This window comes from Rhea pennata, chromosome 4 (assembly GCF_028389875.1).
Source record: "Rhea pennata isolate bPtePen1 chromosome 4, bPtePen1.pri, whole genome shotgun sequence".
In the NCBI taxonomy this organism is placed as follows: domain Eukaryota; kingdom Metazoa; phylum Chordata; class Aves; order Rheiformes; family Rheidae; genus Rhea; species Rhea pennata.
The window spans coordinates 70747850-70767651 of NC_084666.1; the positions used below are offsets into that span (position 1 = coordinate 70747850).

General features: G+C 38.7%; 1 protein-coding gene across 1 annotated transcript in view; it reads left to right on the top strand.

The window, feature by feature from the left end:
• The window catches only part of SNCA (synuclein alpha), a 75252-nt gene that overhangs the window by 15979 nt on the left and 39471 nt on the right, over nt 1-19802 (top strand). The window contains exon 4 of the mRNA XM_062575029.1: nt 917-1062. Coding sequence (XP_062431013.1) covers nt 917-1062 — 146 coding nt within the window. The remainder of the gene's footprint in view (nt 1-916; nt 1063-19802) is intronic.

Below are 19802 nucleotides of genomic sequence, written 5' to 3' on the forward strand. Positions count from 1 at the left end.
TTGAAGAACAGTCCCTTGTTTAGATGACTAAGTGGGTGCTCAGGTTTTCTGCAAATCTGGTCCTGTAACTTTAAGGCATGAAGTCATCTGATATTTCTTCTTAATGACTCCACTACAGTGCAAGCTGCTTGCAGGAGAGAGCCCATGGGAATGAATGTGCAGAAGGAGTCATGTAATACTCTGAAAGGCAGAACAGCAACCACTAATGTATATGCAGGCTAAATGAGTTGTAGTCTCCCTGGGGCTTTGAAGTCAGTTATTAATCTAGTTTGTTTTGGCATCTTCTGCTCATTCAGTCTTTTTGTGGATTAGTACATTATGGATAAAAACAGCAGCAGTGGGGCAAAAATTAGATAAAAGGTTGTGTTAACCTCTGGTTGAGCAACAGTTGCTCAGCTTAATAATCAGGTATGTTTTAAATAAAAGAATAATTAGTGGCTTTTGGGTCTAACATAAGAAATGTTATCTTCCACTCCCTATAACATATAGCAAGTGTGTTCTGTGGGCTAAATGGAATGCACTTCCAAGTTGTACTATTGTACTACATTGAATGCAAGTGTTGTATGTTATACAGTGATGCGGGCATAATAAGGGCTTTTAAGCAATGACTTTTCTTCCCCATGGTACAACTATGTGAATAGAAATGGCAAATGTCTTTTTTCAAGCAAAAGAAACTGAGCCACAAATACACGTTATTTCTGCCTTTATTACTGCTCCAGTATTACCAGATTGATAGTCTCATTTCTTATGATCCACTTGGGGTGTAAGAAGTATAATGGCCCCACAGCTTTTCATGATGGTTTGCTGTCAGTAAAACTTGGAAATTCTGAATGTGTCAGTAGGTTACGGCTCCCAGAGCTGTAATGTATTCATACATAATATATGTGTGTGTATATTTGTATATTTTTCTCCTCAGTGGCTGAGAAGACTAAAGAGCAAGTATCTAATGTTGGGGGTGCTGTGGTGACAGGAGTGACAGCAGTGGCCCAGAAGACAGTGGAAGGAGCTGGGAACATTGCAGCAGCTACTGGCTTGGTGAAGAAGGATCAGTTGGCTAAACAGGTTTGTTTATGATTTTTTTTCTGGCTGAAGCAAACGGGATTTGAGTGGCCTCCTTAGACTGAGTGAGAGATGAAGTATGTCTTTTGGATTTGTCAGTGGTATTTATGCAGGATGGCTTGTTATGCTAAGCAGATGAATAACAAAGCCTCCTGCTGTTTATTGTCTAGTTTGAGCAGCCTGCAGGATTTAGGAACTTTAATAGGACTGGGTATCTAACTTCTGGCTCTTCTGAGTAGTCTAATATTAAACATCATTTAGTGTACTCCAGTGATGATTCTGACCTTTGCTGCCTGTAGTGAGAGCCAGCACCTGTAAGACTGCTAAACTATTGAATGCGAAACTGTTTTGCAAATAGTCAGGACTGAATTGGAATTCTCTAGAACAGACAGACTAAGCAGCTGGATCATGAAGTTTGAGACGATTTGTATCCTCCTCAGATGAGAAGCAGAAAGGATCATGTACCAATACACTCACTATTGGACGCTTGTGTCCTTAGACTTTGAAAATGTATGAATCTAAAATTAAGACTTAAATGGAGACTTCCTGTCTTCAATAAATGTGAATTCAAAAATGCCTCTGAACTACTTTGAGCTCTACAGATTAATTTCTGTTCTGACACATCATGTACAAACAAATGTAGACCTCTTCAGAGGTGAAGTTTTAGTGTGCAGTACGCATTTACTGCGTTTTTATTCTCGGTATACAGCAATCATTCGTCCAGTTACATTGGGGGAAGGTAGGATTCCTGATAGCTGATGGGAATGATGTGTTCTAAAGCATGTATGCCAGTGTTTGGAGACAAGAGACAATCATCTCCTTTTGTACTGTTTTTGTGCGTGGATGCTTATGTGTTAGGAAAAAATAAGAGTATCAGGAATATTAATATTAACCCACACATGAATTAAGCAGTTCAATGGTGTATTTTTTTGTTTAATATCTAGATAAGCTGTTAAAACTGAATCCTTTTAAAAAAGCTCTTTATCCTTATCTGCAATTGAAGCATATTTCTCTCTGACCTAAAAATCCTACTGGTGCTTTAGAGAAGGAAGGTAAAAGTGGAGTTATGTTGTGAACAGGCATTCATCCCACTGCAGTTGGCTGGTCTTGAAAACATTTTACAAATTGTTTTGTTCTTTTTCAAAGCAGCTTTTCTTGAGGTGGGGGGGAAGGAGAGAAGGGGAGGTGGTACTATTTTCCTTAAATTCAATTGCCACGGGAAAAGCAGTATTTTCTTTTTTTTATAAACTGTACTGAAGACTTTCAGAATTGAGAATCTAAGGAATTGCCGGGGATATATGAGTATAGAATGACCCCAGTAGTCTGTCCTTACTTTTTGCTGAAGTTTACAAATCTCTTCAGTAGCTTTACACAGGGAATTACGTTCTTTTCTGGTAACTCTTGAAACCCTTTACTCAGTCTTACAAGTATCACTACTGTAATATGCAGTTACTAACTTCAGTGTTGAGCACACATAGCATTTCTTCATCTTAATATAACATTAATATGCACTTAATGGAAACTTCTATACTGATTTTTGTTCTATACACTAGAAATCTTAAATGTGATTTCCCGTCATGCTTCATATTTGGAAATCATGTCTGTGAAATTAAAGAAGGTCCATAATGTGCTTGCCTATTGTTCCTTAGTCTTGTAAATAACATCATTATTTTGAACCGGGGCTTTGTTATTTAAGTATGTGAAACGATTCATTTGATTCCTGATGCAGATTTTTATGTTTAGATTGATATTCTCAGTTATCTATGGGGTGTGCTCATCTAGCTGGTTAATACCTGCAGTTCCTGGAATATTTTGAGACTGCCCTACTAGTTTTGCAAGGGATGAAAAGCCACTTGAAAATGTTAAGGTCAGACATCAGACATTTTAAAACCTAGTATTTCTACTTGTGTACAATTCAGGCATGTACATGAAACTTGTATTTTCCTGGTAAACTGATGTTTGGATGGGGTCCAGGTATGGCTATTCAGAATACAGACCATAGGTACGGGGCAGCTTTGTCCCAGTGAACACTTCTAGCCTGGAAGTTGGATATATGTCCCTTGTAAGAAATGGTAGGTCTTTCTGAAATAAGAGAAAGTAAGAACACATACAATTGAAATATCTATTTGACTTTGTCAAATTACATCTGTCTGTTGCATCCTTAATCTAGTCTCCTCTGGACATGAGGCCACTATTAGCAAATTCATTCCTTGAGCTTGAGTATACCTAGCCAGTGCCTTTGGAGAGATTGTTCTTGCTATGGATATCCATTTTTGGCTGTGCTCAAGCAAATGACAGTGTGTCCCACATGCAAGATGGAAGCTTATGTTGCTTGCACTGTAAGTTGCATACGTGTTGTAACAGAAATGAACACAGGCATCATTGCAGGATGACTTTTGTTTTTTCCACAGAAGACTATAAGGCATTGACTAATGACCTGTTAGTTTGATTGGCCCCTGAACTTCTGATAGAATCTCTTTCAGTTCACGTGCACCCACGTGATTTATCTTGCAACTGAATACAGCAACTAGATAGTAATTCAGGTTGGAAGGGGTCTCTGGAGGCTATGTGGACTGTTAACTCAGCAGGCTTCCAAGCAACTGCAGAGGTCTGTTTATGTGCCATCAGTGATAGTATTGGGGACTGATACAAATATCAGATCTTGCAAAACGTGCCTAGAAGTTGGTCTAAACTGGCCATTGCTAGGGTTTCTTATTTGTGATCTGCTTGCATGTATGAAAGCCTGTAATCCAGTGTTGATTGGCATTTTTTCTTGTGGCTTAACAGATGTCTGGGTTTGACTTTCAACCATCTCATTAAAGAGCACGGTAAGGTCAGATGGCATGTGTGTTTACCTGTGGATACAGGAATGTTTGTGCAAAGGAAATGGTTGGCAGATTTTTGGTAAAATGCTTTCTAGAGAAACTTATGTCTGTTCAAGGCTGCCTAGTGTAGTCTTTAATAATACTGGCTGTGTGCCATTCTGCACAGTGCTTTGGCCTATGAAAAACAATCATCCAACTAGAGACCAGACTGGAGGGCTGCTTGCACACTGAACTGTCTGCCCTCATCCTACCACCACTGTAACCAATGTAAGTAGGCAGTGCCCAGTGACAGGTGAGACTGACAGGGCTGACTAAATAGTGGCATGCTGAGAGCTTCCTAAAGGATTGAATCTTTGGAAGATACTCGCTTGTTGTTTACAATAAGGATAGCTGCTCTTAGGTTTGTATTAGTTATTCTGTTAGAATACTACAAGTAATGTTTTAATAAATAGCAAGCCAATTCTTAAGATTTGAGTCCAAAGTTTTTTTTTTGGATTGCATTTACTCATGAATCATTTTTAATATGTACTTGTAGTTAGCATAAACCTATTAAAAATGGGTTAACTCTTTATAAACAAGTTGTAAATTGAGCCTAATCTGAAATGCTGCCAGCAAGAATACTGTTACTTGTGATGACTGTGGCTCTTGGGAGCAGAAAAGCTTTTTTTTTTTTTTTTTTTTTTTTTTTTTTTGTTAAGAGAAAAGTGAAATGAAATGATGAACTATATAAATAACACATCTACTTTCAGCATGTTCTGTGCCTGTACCTATTTCATTTATGTGCACAAAGTCATGCTTCTAAATTAATGATGTAAAAAATGAAGAAAGAATGAATTGAACCGAACTACTTTTCCTGGAGCAATGAACTTGTCTTTCTAAGTTGAGGAAAGCTATGAGATTCTTTGAATATTCTGTTTTTCAGTCCAGTAAACATGTGTAGTAGACCCACTTAATATTAGGGGATCATAGGTAGTGATTATCCAGTATATAGTGTACTTCTTAACAGATTAAAGATTATTAGGCTTGCCATTTTTACTTTGAGTCACTTTAAAGTTCTTATTCTGACTAAATTCATGTTATTCCATGTTTTTGGTTCCCTAGCATCTCAAGAAGAAATCCTCTGCTATGTTCTTATTTCTGTGATGAATAACAGTTACTTGAACTGTTCTAGCACCAAAAAAATCCTCAAGTAAGCTCAAGCCTAAAGGTACTTGAGTATGATGCAAAGATAGTTAGATGGACTTCCTGCACTGATGAGCCTGCTGTTATGCAGTAGCAGGCCTTCTCCTTAAGAGTATGATTGGTATCTATCTGTTAAATGCCTTTGCTTTTCATAGTGACTCTGAATTTAGCACAGCACAGTCTGGATAGCACTTAAGAATACAGAATTACAGTAACAGACACTGGATAGTATAACTCATTGACTTAAGTCTTTCAAAGAAAAAGATGACCATAAATTTGATTGCAAGCTTAAACATTAGGCAATTTTTTTCAACGGGAAATGCTATTTAACTAAAAGCCCTTGCTAGTTGCTTTTATTGTGAAAATGAATACAGAAGAGTGAAAATAATGGTAACTCTGCTATATTTTCTTTCCTTCTTCCCATCCTGTATTTCTTGGGACTCCATGTAATTCTGCGTCCTATCAAGAATATTCAATGAAGTACATACCACAAGTGGAGAGGATTGCTTATTTTGGCTGGAATAATTAGTCTTATGATCAATCAAACTTTTCTACTGACCCATAATATATTACTAAGGGCCAGGGTGAATCCCTTCTGGGGAATCACTGTCATCAAATACGCCAATATATAGAAGCCTTTTTCTTCCTTTTTACAGGGAAGCTCCATGAGCTGTTGTACACTGCTGAGAATAAAAGCATGATGAAATACACCCTAATTTTGAGATGTGAGCAACTTGGTTTTAATTAAGATACCAAGCATCAGTGTTCTCCAATCAGCTGTTATTTGTTCAGTTGAGCAGTCTTAATGGGAGAAGGGATGCAAATCCTGTAAGTGCTTTTGAAAATCTGTTTTTCAGTGGCGGTGGAGGTCTCCTATCTATTTTATTAAACTTTGAAATATGGATAATACTGCATCTTCTAAAGATTTGTTTTATCATTTCTTAATGGAACCTAGGCTTCCTGAGTGTTCCCCAAAAGGTATTAATTACCATTTGTAGTTAGAATAAAAAATGGAGAGGTAACTTACACAATTTAACTGTTTTAAGAATGCAGAAATCTGTTTAGAAATCCTTCTATATATAGCTTATGCTGAAATATCCAGAAACTTGTGATCAATACTTGATTGATAGTGTGATGCTGATAACACCAAGGTCGCAGGTTCGATCCCTGTATGGGCCACTCACTTGAGGGTTGGACTAGACAATCTCCAGAGGTCCCTTCCAACCGTACCAGTTCTATGATTCTGTCTTGGGTAGCAGTCCCCTTTACAGGCCTAACACTAAAGTGTTCTCATTTTAGTAGTCCCCTGCATACAGTATAAAGGTCTTACGTGTTACATTTTTCAGGTGCTAAGCATTTTATTTTGTTTGTTTTTTCACTGAGATGAATGTTCTGCAGTTTTTTCTCTGCTATAATACTGAAATGTCACACTGATTTTTTTATCTTGTTAATTTTATTTTTATACCCTTTGTAAATACTCCAAATAGGTCTTACTGTGGCAGAAATCATTTTAGATGAAACCATGAGTTTTGATAGAATGATTTTTTCACCTAGTTTCTTTATGCTTTACAGAATGAATGCTCAGCTTTTGGAAGGATCGTAGCTCCCTGTCTTTCCAGTTCATAGGCAAGATGAGTGATCTTAAACTTTAACCCAGAAATACAAAGGAAAAGCTATTGAACAGAGATAGGATAGACATTGTCTGAGGAGATGCCTTATTCCCCCCTTCTGAAGGGGGAAATAAGGAATCCTTCACCTTTTTTGATGCTGTTAGCTAGTTGATGACCCAAGAGGCTAACAGATTCCAACACAAAGCAGGACAGTAAGTGTGAATGAATTGCAATGAGACTTGAACTGTTATTTCTTGGTGAAATAAGCAGGTTGACTCAGCTCCCCAGTTTGAAGTAGAGCTTTTGTGAGAAAGGCAAGCCTTGAATAAGGAAAGGAAATCTTATTAAGACGTAAGTGTGGCAGCTAAAGAAAACCTTTTACCTTGCTAGCTTCTGGACTTGTTGCTTTTCAGTAGACTCAGTAGTGCAAGTAGGCTGAGGAGACGCAGCAGTATGTTCTCCTTCATTACTTTGTTACTTTTTACCATCTACGGCCCTGAAATAAGATTACAGTAGAGAATGGGTAAGCCCATGATTTAACATATGCAAATGATATTTCTAGTGAGCCTGCCAAGCCAAGCAGTCAAGCATCTAACCCTCTGTGCTTGCACAGTGAGCGGTGCCAGTTCTGCCTTGTGGTGCTAGGCAGAAGGTAGGCTTTTTTGGATATTCAGCACGGGCCTGACTGGTTCTGATAGTGGCACTCATTCAGTGTGTGGGGGTGACTACAGAAGTGCTCTGTGCTCTTGGAAAACTTGTATGGTGTGGTTTCCTGTAGGATAGCTGGCAGAAAACAAGTCTTTGGGGAAGCCATATTGAGGTGTTAAAAGAAACCTGGTAGTAGGGCTGCTTGTGTAGTAGCATCTGAGTATCCTTTATGCAACTTGCTCTCGGCTTCTCTTAAAGCAAAGTAAATGAAGTACACAACTTAATAGGGTTACTTTCTTCCTTTCCCATTTTATCTCTAGCTTTATATATAAGCATGTGAATGACTGCTGCAAAACAAAGGATACCTACCAGGAAATACTGATTCATGCTTGCCTTTTTTTTTTTTTTAATATCTGTAGATGGATTCAGAATGGGCTAATGAAGGGAAAGATTCCACATTAGGGAATCCACATTGGTCACCAGTTGAATTATGGAAGACTTCTAAAGAGAAAGCATTTGTAAGCTGTTTCTTAGAATTTGTGAAGGAAGCAGGACTAGCAGTGAATTGACTTGTTTATTTTGATTACAGTATACCTGGACTAATGTATTTTGGTTGGGCTATTCTTATTGGGGATTGAACATTTCCAAGTCTTAAAATGTCAGTGTGTTGCATTAAAATATCTATATTGGAACAACTGAAAAGCTAATCCTTATTATTGAAACAAGTAGCAAAAAACCCTGATTTATTGGCAATAGTAAGGCATATATAAGTAAAAGAGATACTGAAGATCTGAATCTGCTTTCCCTGCATAGTCAATGCCCTCACTGAGGGCAGTGGATTTTTCTGGATGGAAATGCAGAGGAAATTGAGGTTATATAGAGATGTAAATTTTGAGTAGATTTGTGGGACTATGTTAAGCTCTTATATGGACACGCTGTTTTGGAATGAAAATGGCTTTGATTTCCTGATTTGTAACTTGTTCTAAATTTTAATAGTTGGAATTGAGGCCCCTTAATTTGGTTTCACTGTTGAATTTTGGTGTTTGTCTGTATGTAGAAAAGCCCAAGTACTTGATTTAGATGCAGTAGTATGCTGATATTATAGTATTGTTAAAAAGCATATAATTTTTACTGTAGTGGTCTTAAACTTGCACACAATTTTATTTGGTGAAATATGCTAATTATGCTTACGGAAGATAGACTAGTAAATAGGAAGGTCATGGAAGTGACCTAACATGGAACAAAAAATACAAAACCAACCAGGAAATTCCATGCTTGTCTCTTATTTTGCTTTATCATAGAATCTTTACTGTCGCTTCCCTCTCAGATAAGTAAGTACATCTTCTGATAGCACTTTAGACATAAGTTATATCATATTATGTCCTTCAAATGCCATTACTTGAAATATCTTAAGCTAGGCTGAGCAATACAGAAATAAGTATGCATAGCAAGTAATACTATTTAGAAAGGGAGAGAAACTGGAAAGACGGATGATCCCAGATAGGACTGCTGGAGTTCCAGTTTTTACTGGTCAGTATTAAAGATTTTTGAATTGCAGTCTGTGCTTAGCATCTCTGGTTAGCAGAACAAGTGCCTTTCCAGTAAGGTGCGTACTGTCAATATTTTTTTTTTTGAGGGCAAAGTAGTATTTAAAGGAAGGCCATATTCTGAAAACAATGCCTAAGCATGCATTTCAATGCATTGACACCTGACTAAACCAGAAGTTACTTGACAAGACAGCTTGTGTGTTGTTATCTAAATGTCTTGGAATTTATTGCCCTTCATTAATGAAGGAACAAATAAGTTTAATCTAAAGGTCTCATGAGATTTCTGGATTTCCTGCTGATTTTCCTGCTGTTGGATAACATTTGATTAGTGATGTTTCAAGTCTACCTGCTGCCTTCAGTATTTCTGAACATAAAGTATTACTAATCAGCAAAAGTATTACTAATTAGTTCAGGTAGCTATTCGGGCTTCATGTTGCTCTTTCCTTTCTAGTAATTACAGTTGTGGCGTGACCCTGGACAAATAATGTAGCTCACATCCTTCAACTGTATGTGTGTGTTCTTTGATCCCCCAAAATAAGGGCTTTATTAGCTGATAAAAGGTTGAATGTGCTCTGGGCTATGAAGTGTTCATGCATTTCACATCACAGATGGTTGAGGTTGGAAAGGACCTCTGGAGATGTAGTTCAGTGCCCTTACATGATGAGAGTTAAAATATACAGATATTGGAGAACAGTGCTTCATTTTTCTCCAACTCGGGGAGGCAGAGACCCCCCCCCCCCATCCTTTTATCAGGAGACTGACTTTTGCATATATGCTAGGGGGGTTGCTTCTTTGTACACTTAGCTTTTTTCTTTTTTTCTGCCTCTTATTCTTTCCTGTGGTCTCCTTTACACCTTCATCTGATTTTTCTTTCTAACTTAATATGCCCCTGTAGTATTGTTTCTGATGCTATTCACTGTGTGCAGAAGGATATCTTGTCATATAAGTCTGTCAAGCTAACGTAACACCAGTTCTGTTCGAGTGTTGCATTCTTTCCTAGGGATCAGTCTATGTGATTTCATGCAATGTTCACAGTAGTGTGCTTTTTCCTGCTCTAAATTGAGTTGCCAAATGCAAGTTAAATATTCAGGAAGATGCTGCCTGCTGAGAGGAATATGTTTTAAGTTCATTTGGGGATGATTCATATTCACGCCAACTATTTCTGTTCTTGCCCACTGTTGCATGAAGAAGTCTGTTTCAGGAGGCAAAGTTTCATGTAACCTGCAGTAGCTGTGCAGACTTGTGTGTGAAAACACCACTTTTATAATCTTCAAAGACTTTTATAAGTTTACAAACATCACTGCATTACAATAGTGGACTTCTTAGCGTCCTCTGCCATAATGTTAGTGTTCCTTTCCTCCGCTGACCAAGATCAGCTGTTTAAGCCATGTTCAGGTATTCAAGATGGCAGGGATCTTAAATGTGATTCATTGTCCATCTGGAAGTTATTTTCAGAGGATTTGTCAAGACAGCTAGTATTTGCTGATATGGTAGAAAGCAAGCACAGTAGCTGACAGGTTTTTTAGATGGCTATGAGTTTGGCAGGTGCTGAAATGACATTTCAGCAAAGCACTGCAACATGTATTTGCCAGTCTATTCAGCAGAGCACTGCAATGGGATGTAGCTTCTCATAGGTATGGGTGGTAAAGTGAAGTCCTGGGTTGCTGTGGTGATGAGGGTAGCATAAACTTGGAAATGGTTCAGGACTAAAATATGAAGGCAGTATTTCTCTGTGAATAAATATTTACCGCTTTCAGAATTTCAGTCCAGTGTCATCCCTTAGAAATTAACTGTAGGTTAAAATAGGAAACGGGGGAGGAAAGAAAGAAGGCACGATGCTCTTATTAAGATGTCCTAATTATAAGTAATGTTGTAGTTATTACTATTAATAGTAAAACAGTTTGAGGTATATGTATACAGCATGGTTATTTGGAACTTTATAAAGGAAACCCTTTTTTATTAATAGATCAAATCCTATGCTTAGCCTGGTGGCAGTGCAGATTTCTCTAAAGCTACTAGCACCTAAATAAGAGAAATGATCTCTTTCTATAGCAAACTATCATTAAACTGTGTGGGCTTAATTTGTGTTCAGTTGTATTAACTTTCTCTAATGATTAGATTTAAGTGGCCTGTGTAAGGTTTACTGATAATCACTTTTCACTTTTTAAATACTTACTTCAAAGTGTTTGTTTCAAAGGTTCTGTGACAGATGTAGAGATCGCTGTTTGTTACTGGAGAAAGCTGCACTGAATATCTCATACATCTGTAAATGTAGATTTCAAACTTTTTTTGTAGCAAATGCGGAGTTTTTTCTGAAGAAATGTAGGAGTTACAGTGCTAGTGTTCTCAGATTGAATTTTTCTTGTATGAGTGAAACAAAGGCATAAAACCTGATTCTGAAATGTACTGGATATATTCATTGCCCGCCAAGCTTTTGGTGTTAGCTTTCACAGGATGGTTTGCTCATGCTTAGCACATACTTGGGAGACTTGCCAGGTTTGGATTAGAACTGTCAAACTGTCAGCATAAGATAAGGAGATACAGCTAATGAAGAACTTTTCTTGCCCTCCTTAGTAGGCTAGCTACAAAAAAGGGAACTCTCTAGACTTCCTTCAGAAATGCATAAAATGGAGTTTACACTTTTAAGAGGACTGCTCAGTCTGTCTTTTCCACCTTCTACTCCATTTTGTATGAAAGGGATGTCACCTAGGGCAGCTGATAACTGCTAATATAACCTCAACTCTGTGGGTTTCCCTTCTGGGGCTGTGGGACAGACTAAAAGCCTGAGGCTTTTAGCTGGTTCTTTCTGTACCTCTGTACTGTAACCCTTTACTCACATGTTTTATATAAAGAAGACAATGGCAGAGACTTTACTTCTGATTGCCTGTGATGGGTTTATGGCCCAAAGGAGCCATTCTGGTCTACATGGAAGTACACAGCAGTAGAGCGGTGGGAAGAAGTCAGTTAGTGTGTCAGGTGAGTATTGCATATGACAATTGTACTGTTATCCACAGAGAAGGTACCTCTAACAGTAATTGTCCATTCATGTCAAAGAAGGACAAGTGACAATGGTTGAAGGAAGCCATCACCTCTAAGGAAAATGACTTTTACAGCTGGAAATGCAAAATAACCTTAGGAAAGAAATACAAGGGTAATTGAGCTAGGGTAGGGACCACTTAAGATATGAAGCTTTCCTTAATTTTGCATGAGCATTTAGGCAGACAGGAAACTGGAAGCTGTAAAAATCAAAAGCAGCTCTAAGATCAGTAGTCCACTACCAGCTAATGATAGTTTCTAATGTGAAGTATTTATAACAACTTTATAAATCATCAGGTTGCTTCAATACTCTACTGTGTTTCAACATCTTATTTAAATTTAACTTAAGCATGTTTTGAAGTACTACCTGAAACCCCAGTTTGGTAGAAACATGCTGGAAACCCAATATTTCAACCCATGCTTCAACCCAAAACTTAAATATTGCAGAAGAGTTGCAGCCTTCTCCAGTTTGTATCCATATGAAGCTTATAGATACTGTGCATGAAATTTATGCATATGCAAATGAATATATGTAAAGCAATTATTAATAAGATTATACTGTGGCATCAAACACCAATTTGTTACTTAACACTCAGCATATCTTAGTCTTGTAAGAATTGCGTTCTAAGATGCTTCTTCAATCCCTGTCTGACTTAACTTATGCATTCTGTAGCTGATCCTGAACAAATGCTTTTGAAATCCCTAGTAGTGTCAGCTTTAATGTTTGGATTGTTTTTAATTTTGTGCAGGCAGTATGTTTGACTGTGAAGGACATAATTACTTAAAGCTTTATCTGTACTAAAGAACACCTTCATTTCTAAAAATCGTTCACAAAAACTGTTGATCAGGATAAGTAGTTCTAAATCCACCTTGATGGTGTCCATTGACAAAATGCTCTGGGAAGCTGCTGATGCACCTTATTTCAATTAATTAAGTCTTGTTACAGCAGTAGTGTGCTCTGTGATAATGGTGCCACAGAGCCAAGTATAACTAACTAGTGATGCTTTAGGTTACAGTAGTGTCAGTGAAAGGTAAAACAAGGTTAGTTAGCAAGTGATGTTATGTTTATAACACTGCCATTGCTTCTCCCTATGGCTCTGAAATTTGTGCTACCAGTATGTTAAACACCTTGATGGGTTCCACTGTGCTCTTTGGCAATTGTTTTAACTCAGAGGGCAGGATAAAGTAACAAAAGTTGCAGATTTTAGAGCTGGAGATCTCTGAGGTCATTGAAGTTGTATCTGTTTGTAGGTCTGAGGTGGTCTTAGAGCCAACTCTTACTGGAAAGCTCCAAACAGATGAGGGCAGCTGATGGTTTTGCAAATAGGATCTGAAGGCTAGCCCTCTGACTCTTATTACAATAGCAGAGTACTTAACACTAAGATAGCATTGAAGGTAGCAGCTTAGCCCCTTGGCACTGAAACTTTGCACATACATGTATTAAAGCTGCTTAGTGTATATCCTGTCCAGGGAGAAATTGGAAGGGAGATGTCCCTTCTGTCAGGTGATACGTTTGCTGTAATATGCACCCCATGTCAGAACCTGATTCTGTTTTACAATTCATGTGTGAATTTATCAAGATGTTAATTACAGCAATGGATGCTGTCAAAGGTTTTCTTGACTTCAGGAGGAAGATGCACAGAGGATAGAGGATACAGTTGTCTGTAGAATGACAATGCTTCAATTTTTTTTAAGCTGATTTGCTTCTAACTTTTTTTGAGAGAGAGAGTTTTTCCTTTCTTTGTTTTGAAAGTACTTGAGTCAGGTGAACATGAGCAGAGGGCAAATGAAGTGTTAAAACTAGAAGTATGCATTGCAGGACATGCAACAACAGGTTTCTCTCACCTTGTACTGGTATCTCCTCAGAAATGCTCAGAAATTAAGCTTTTCTCTGCATCTTTTTGGTAGCAAAAGTCAATGTGGAGACAAAAGCAGATGAGAACAATTTAGATTCAGGAAGGATAGAAAGGTGGAGGTGGGAGTGATCAGTGAGTGAAGGAAAGTGGCTGTGTGTGAAGGAGAGTAGCTTTCTTCCCCTGACATTGAGGCCCTGTGTGGCAACTTCTTATTCATGTTCCTTGGAGTATGGGATGCTGCCACAGAGCTGCCCCTCTAGAAATCTGTTTCTGTTTCCAGGCTCCTGGGAATGGAAGAGAAAGGGCTCAGCCTCTATTACTGTCTGCAACACATCTACCTTTCTGTTATACTTGCCTGCTTATCTTCTACCAGCAAAATAGTAGCTCTGAATAGGTGCCAGAAGTCTAGCTGTCCTGGAATTTGAATGTTTCAGCCCAATTCTTGCTGAAACAAACTCCAGCTTGTGGCTTTGCGAACATCATCATTCTCTTTAATCTCATAGAGGAAGAGGTTGCATTTCAGAATTCTATTTGTTTAAACACTCTGCATCAGTCCTAATGTTGATCTCATTGGTAACTGCTGGAGACTTATTTGAGGCAGAATTTTACCAGTGCTGACTGCTTTTGAATATCATTACCCTAATGCTTAAAACTAGAGCTTTGCATGTTCTGGCTTTGTTCAGGAAAGCAGGGTTTAATAGTGGCTTTCTAGGGATTCAAATTCAGCTAAGATTTTGATTTGTCTGAAAGGACTTGGACAGTATCCATTATGTTGTATCCTCTTTCTCCTATAGCTCAAAATCTGCTTTGAGGGAAATATCACATCAGCCTGAATGTTGCTGGATTTTGTGTGGCTGACATTTCAGTAGCTCACATAACTAGTATGCCTTACCTCAGGGAGAAGAAAAATTTTATTTGGGTTCTGAGGACCTGGTAGGTAAGTAGAGTTGCATGCATGAAAGAAGAGTCATTTTCAGAGTTTCTGGATTTAAGAAAAATCTATAGCTTTATGGTGTGTTTATTTTGCTTTCATTAAACCTAAATGTTTTCTGATTTTTTTATGATGTTAAAATCTGTTCTTACTGGGCCTCAAGTCAGTCCCTTTGCCAAGATTATAGTGACTTTTGTCTTCATCTGCCTGTTGTGCATTGCATGCTGTTTGACAGCTAATCCCCTGATCTAAAGCAATAGCGTAGGTGTTATCTGCCCTGCTAAATTGCTATGACTTCTCTAGCCATCCTGAGGTAGCAAAGGTGGCCTCCTTAGATGCTAATCTGCCTCTGAACAGGATGGCAAGGGGAGTATCTATCACTGGACATGATAGTGCCACCTGAAGTGCCAAGAATTTCAAGAAAACGTAAGTAATCTTAAGTAGTGCCTCTGCTCTCAATGGAGTTTACTGTTTCAGGAGTGTTTGATTCTATTTACCAATTTGTAACCTATTGCTTAACCTTAAACTGTCATCTATCCTTGCTTTTTCGTATCTCCAAGATGTGTTTTATACTATGCTTGACAGTATTGCAGAAAGTTACTTTCCTCTGAATAAAGAATAAATCATAGTAAAATCAGAGTCTAATTGCGTACAGACTACATGTCAGAATTGATCAGTTTAAGATCAGTCTGATTAACTGTGAGCCAAGACAGCTTAGTATAAGAATGGAGCTGGTTTGCCTTCTTGCTTTTCTTCCAAATCAAACCTAGAAAGTCAAATTAGGCTCTTTATTACACTAGTACTCAATTTCAGTTACTTGAATCCATCAAAATTTGCTTGCATAAATGTAAACAGGTGCATTATTTCAAGCCAATGCTTATGTAAGAGAAACTGAAGATATAATTTTGCTAGAAATATCTTTATTGATGATGATCCATGGAGAAGTAAACTTCAGGTTGACTTACGTGCTTTTGTCAGGCATGCTTAGCTACAAGTAAACATTCAATGAGGAAAATCACCTAGGATAGCCTTTTAATAAGAACTGTTTAGGAAGGAAGACAATTTTGGAATTTCTGTTTAGGAAGGAAGACAATTTTGGAATTTCTGTTTAGGAAGGAAGACAATTTTGGAATTTCTGTTTAGGAAGGAAGACAATTTTGGAATTTCTGTTTAGGAAGGAAGACAATTTTGGAATTTCTGTTTTGATGTGAACTGTTTTCTGCTTGTAAAAATAACTTGAATGTTGCTTTAAAAAATCATGGTTGAATTTAAAGCTACTGTATGCAGTACATCAAAGAAGGATGAAACTATCATCAATTCCAGATTATGGTAGTTGAGACACTTTGGGTTCTCTTGTTCTTCAAACCTCTTCCGGAGGAGAGGAAGTAATTTGGTTGGTTCAGCCCCAGACAGTATTTTGTAAGACATGCCGCAAGTACTGGTTGATCGCTGGCTCCCTTGTTAAAAGAACACACTGCACTCTGACAAAATGTCATTCTGCATGTGCCATGGTTTATGGAGACTTGAGAAATGGAGTTTACAGTGTGAAATTGCAGTGTGAAATAACAGCATCACAGAATGGTTGAGGTTGGAAGGGGACCTGTGGAGATCATCTAACCACCCTGCTCAAGCAGGATCACCTGGAGCATGTTGCACAGGATCACATCCAAGAGTTTTGAACATATCTAGACAAGAAGATTCCAGCCTCTGTGGGCAACCTGTGCCAGTGCTCTGCCATCCTCAGAGGGAAAGTTCTTCCTCATGTTCAGACAACTTCCTGTGTTTCAGTTTGTGCTCACTGCCTCTTGTCCTATCACCTGGCACCACTGAAAAGAGTCTGGCTGCCTCCTCTTGACACTTTTCCTTAAGGTATTTGTAGACAGTGGTACCATTCCCTCTGTCTTCTCCTCTTCAGGCTAAACAAGCCTAGCTCTCAGCCTTTGCTCACAAGAAGCTCCAGTCCCCCAGTCATTTTTGTAGCCCTACGCTGGACTCTCTCCAGTAATGGCATGTCTCTCCTGTACTGGGGAGCCCAGAACTGGACACAGTACTTGAGATGAGGCCTCACCAGGGCTGAGTAGAGGGTCAGGATCACCTCCCTCCACCTGCTGGCAACACTCTTCCTAATGCACCCCAGGAGACCATTGGCCTTCTTGGCCACAAGGGCACATTGCTGGCTCGTGGCTGACTTGTGGTTGTCCACCCGCACTCCCAGGTCCTTCTCTGCAGAACTGAGCAGGTCAGGAGTTTTCAGCAGGTCAGCTCCCAGCTTGTACTGGTGCAGGGGTGTTATTTCTCACTAGGTGCAGGACCCTACACATGCCTTTGAAATTCATGAGGTTCCTCTCCATCCAACTGTCCATCCTGTCCAGGGGTCTCTGAATGGCAGCACAGCCTTATGGTGTTACCAGTAACTCCTCCCAGTTTTGTATCATCTGTAACCTTGCTGAGGAGGCACTCTGTGCCTTCATCCAGGTCACTGATGAGTAAGCTGAACAAGACAGGACCCAGTACTGACCCCTGTGGGACAGTACTAGCTACACAGAAGCTCATTTCCTCTGAATGAGGCATTTACATGAAGGTTTCCTCGTCCATTTCAGGATGGGTAACGAACAAGAGAAGTTTGGAGGGCCTGCTATAAGGATCCAAGTTTGAGCTTAGAAGTTAAGGAGAGGGACTGGTAGTTGCTCCTGACTTGATGCTGGGAGTGTTCAGCTGTGACCTCAGAGACCCAGCCTGCTTCAGTTCGTTATCAAAGCGCTGAGGACAGTCCAACACTTCATGAATTTGTGTACTCCATGGAGTAGCCTGCAGGGATCTTGGGACATGCGTTGGCCGCTTGGTTATACATGAGAAAACAGTGCTCACTTAAAGCATGCTGATGCTTATGTATACTTACTAGCTTTGTCCATGAATGCTAGACAGGGTTAATTGCTTTAATACCTTGCTATTAAACTAGAAGTGCATCAAAGAACTCTTCAGTTTCCTTGCTGACAGAAGCACTGCTGAGGCACTGAAGAACAGAACTACTGTCAGCGGTGTTGCCTATACAGTAAGGTAGAGCTTCAGCATTTAATTGGTGTTTGCAGGAAAAACAACAAAAATGAAGAGGCATGTTGATAACAATCTAGATTAGATACACAGGTGTGCCATGGTCTAATTGATCAAATGGAAGTGCAGAATTATCAGTGATACAGCTCTGTCTTTTGTAATAATTATCCTTAATGGTATGCTTTTAAGCAGGTCTCTAAATAGAGTGGCTACACTTGAGTGTATTATTCTGTTATACAAAGTCTGTTAGAGGGATGCTTCCCTGTGGAATTGTTGCTGGTTTGGACTCCATTCAGAATAGTTGTAAAATATTTCTGCCAAGCTCTTACTCTTGGGGCAATTCATGCTACAGATCTCTAGTACTCAGGCTTCTGTTAATAATCTCAACCATTATTTGCGAAAGTGCATGAGGAAAAACAGTAGTAGTTGTCCTTGACAAACCAAAAGTTTGGTTTACATTCTTGAATAATGATTATAAATAAGTCTCTAGAGGCTATAAACAAACAGGATATTTTTTTCCCTGTCATTAAAATGTGACATGAAAATACTTAGGTTTGTATTTTTTGTGATGTCTTGTGTCTTCCTTTTTACTTACTGGGGGAGTTCAGCATGGGCAGGTGCTACATTTGAGAGATAAGCAATAGATGGAGAACACCTGAGGAGTGCAAAGCAGCAAGTAATGTCCTGTTCTCAGCACATGAGTAATGAACAAGATGTGTTAAATTTGTTACTGAATCCCATTTTATTGAGACTTGGGCTACATGGAGGAGGAATGTTCTGAGCCTATGGACTGTCATTCCAGAAGATACTGTTATTTCTTTGATCAACCCTATGTCTTGAAAGCCAGTAAGATTTTAAATTATAGAAATCCATTTTTAGGACCAGGAGACTAGCTAAGACTGTGGTATGGTGGCAGCAGGGTGAAGGTGGTAATTTAATTTTCTTCACATAATTCAACAATAAATTTTATTTCAGTGCTTTCTAAGCTGCCTCCATGTGGACTGGCGTTCAGGGTGAGAGACAGTATGTTCTATGCTGCATGTTATTTAGGCAGGAATGACCTAATTCCTGCACATACATGTCTAGAGTTACTTGAAACAGGAGATGGGAAACAACAGTGAGTGCTTTAGTCTCAGTTAGTGGTGTGTTTTATTTTTATTTTATTTTTAAAAAAAAAAAAAAACAGCCTGAAGTGGCAACTGTAGGCTCATGTGACTTGATTGAGTCTAGACAGTTATGATGTTGCAGAAACAACTGGATTTTCATGGTCCAACCCTGTTCTAGAAGGAAAGACAAAAGAATAATACTGTCAAACTTGAGCAGAAAAGCCTGAGTCTTATTTACTTGGTGTATGGCAAGTTCTGCTTTATTCAGGGTTGCTTGGGCTTTTGAGTACTTAATTATGCCATATAAACACCTTTGTTTTTCTAGATTGTTCAGAGATTAAACATCTGAGAATCTGGCAATTTAATGCATGGCCAGATTTCTAACTTGATATTTTACTGCACTTGATTAGCAGTGCTGATTTAATTGTGATACTAATATTAAAAAAGTATGAAAACAGGGAATAGGATGTTTCTCTTGGAGTGGAATGATTTGTCTTTTTAGCTGTGAATATATGAAATGTTCAGTGAAGTACTGCAAAGAAGTACTTGTCAATAAAAATGGCACAAGTGTGAACAGTGCTATTGTTCAAATCATCCAAGAGATAACTACGTTTCCTTTAAGTAACTCTTTATCAGTGTGCATTTAGTCTACTGTATATGCTGTGGTCAGCAATGGTGTCAGCCGCCCTTTAACTTTCTCCCTTATGAAAGACCAGTGCGTTTCCTGCTCTGTACACATTTGAACTTTGTAATAAGCAATAGTTTAGAACTATTGTGTCTTTTATGTCTGCTTTCCCCTCCTCCTTCCTCTTTTCCCAACCTTAGCAGCATGTGTTTTCTGTACCATGTTCTCTGAAGTACAATGTGACTTGCTAAAGTGTCTTCAGATTGTCAAAGCACAGTCTGCTTACCATGTGACAAGGGAGGCATTGTATAGATCTTGGGGACACT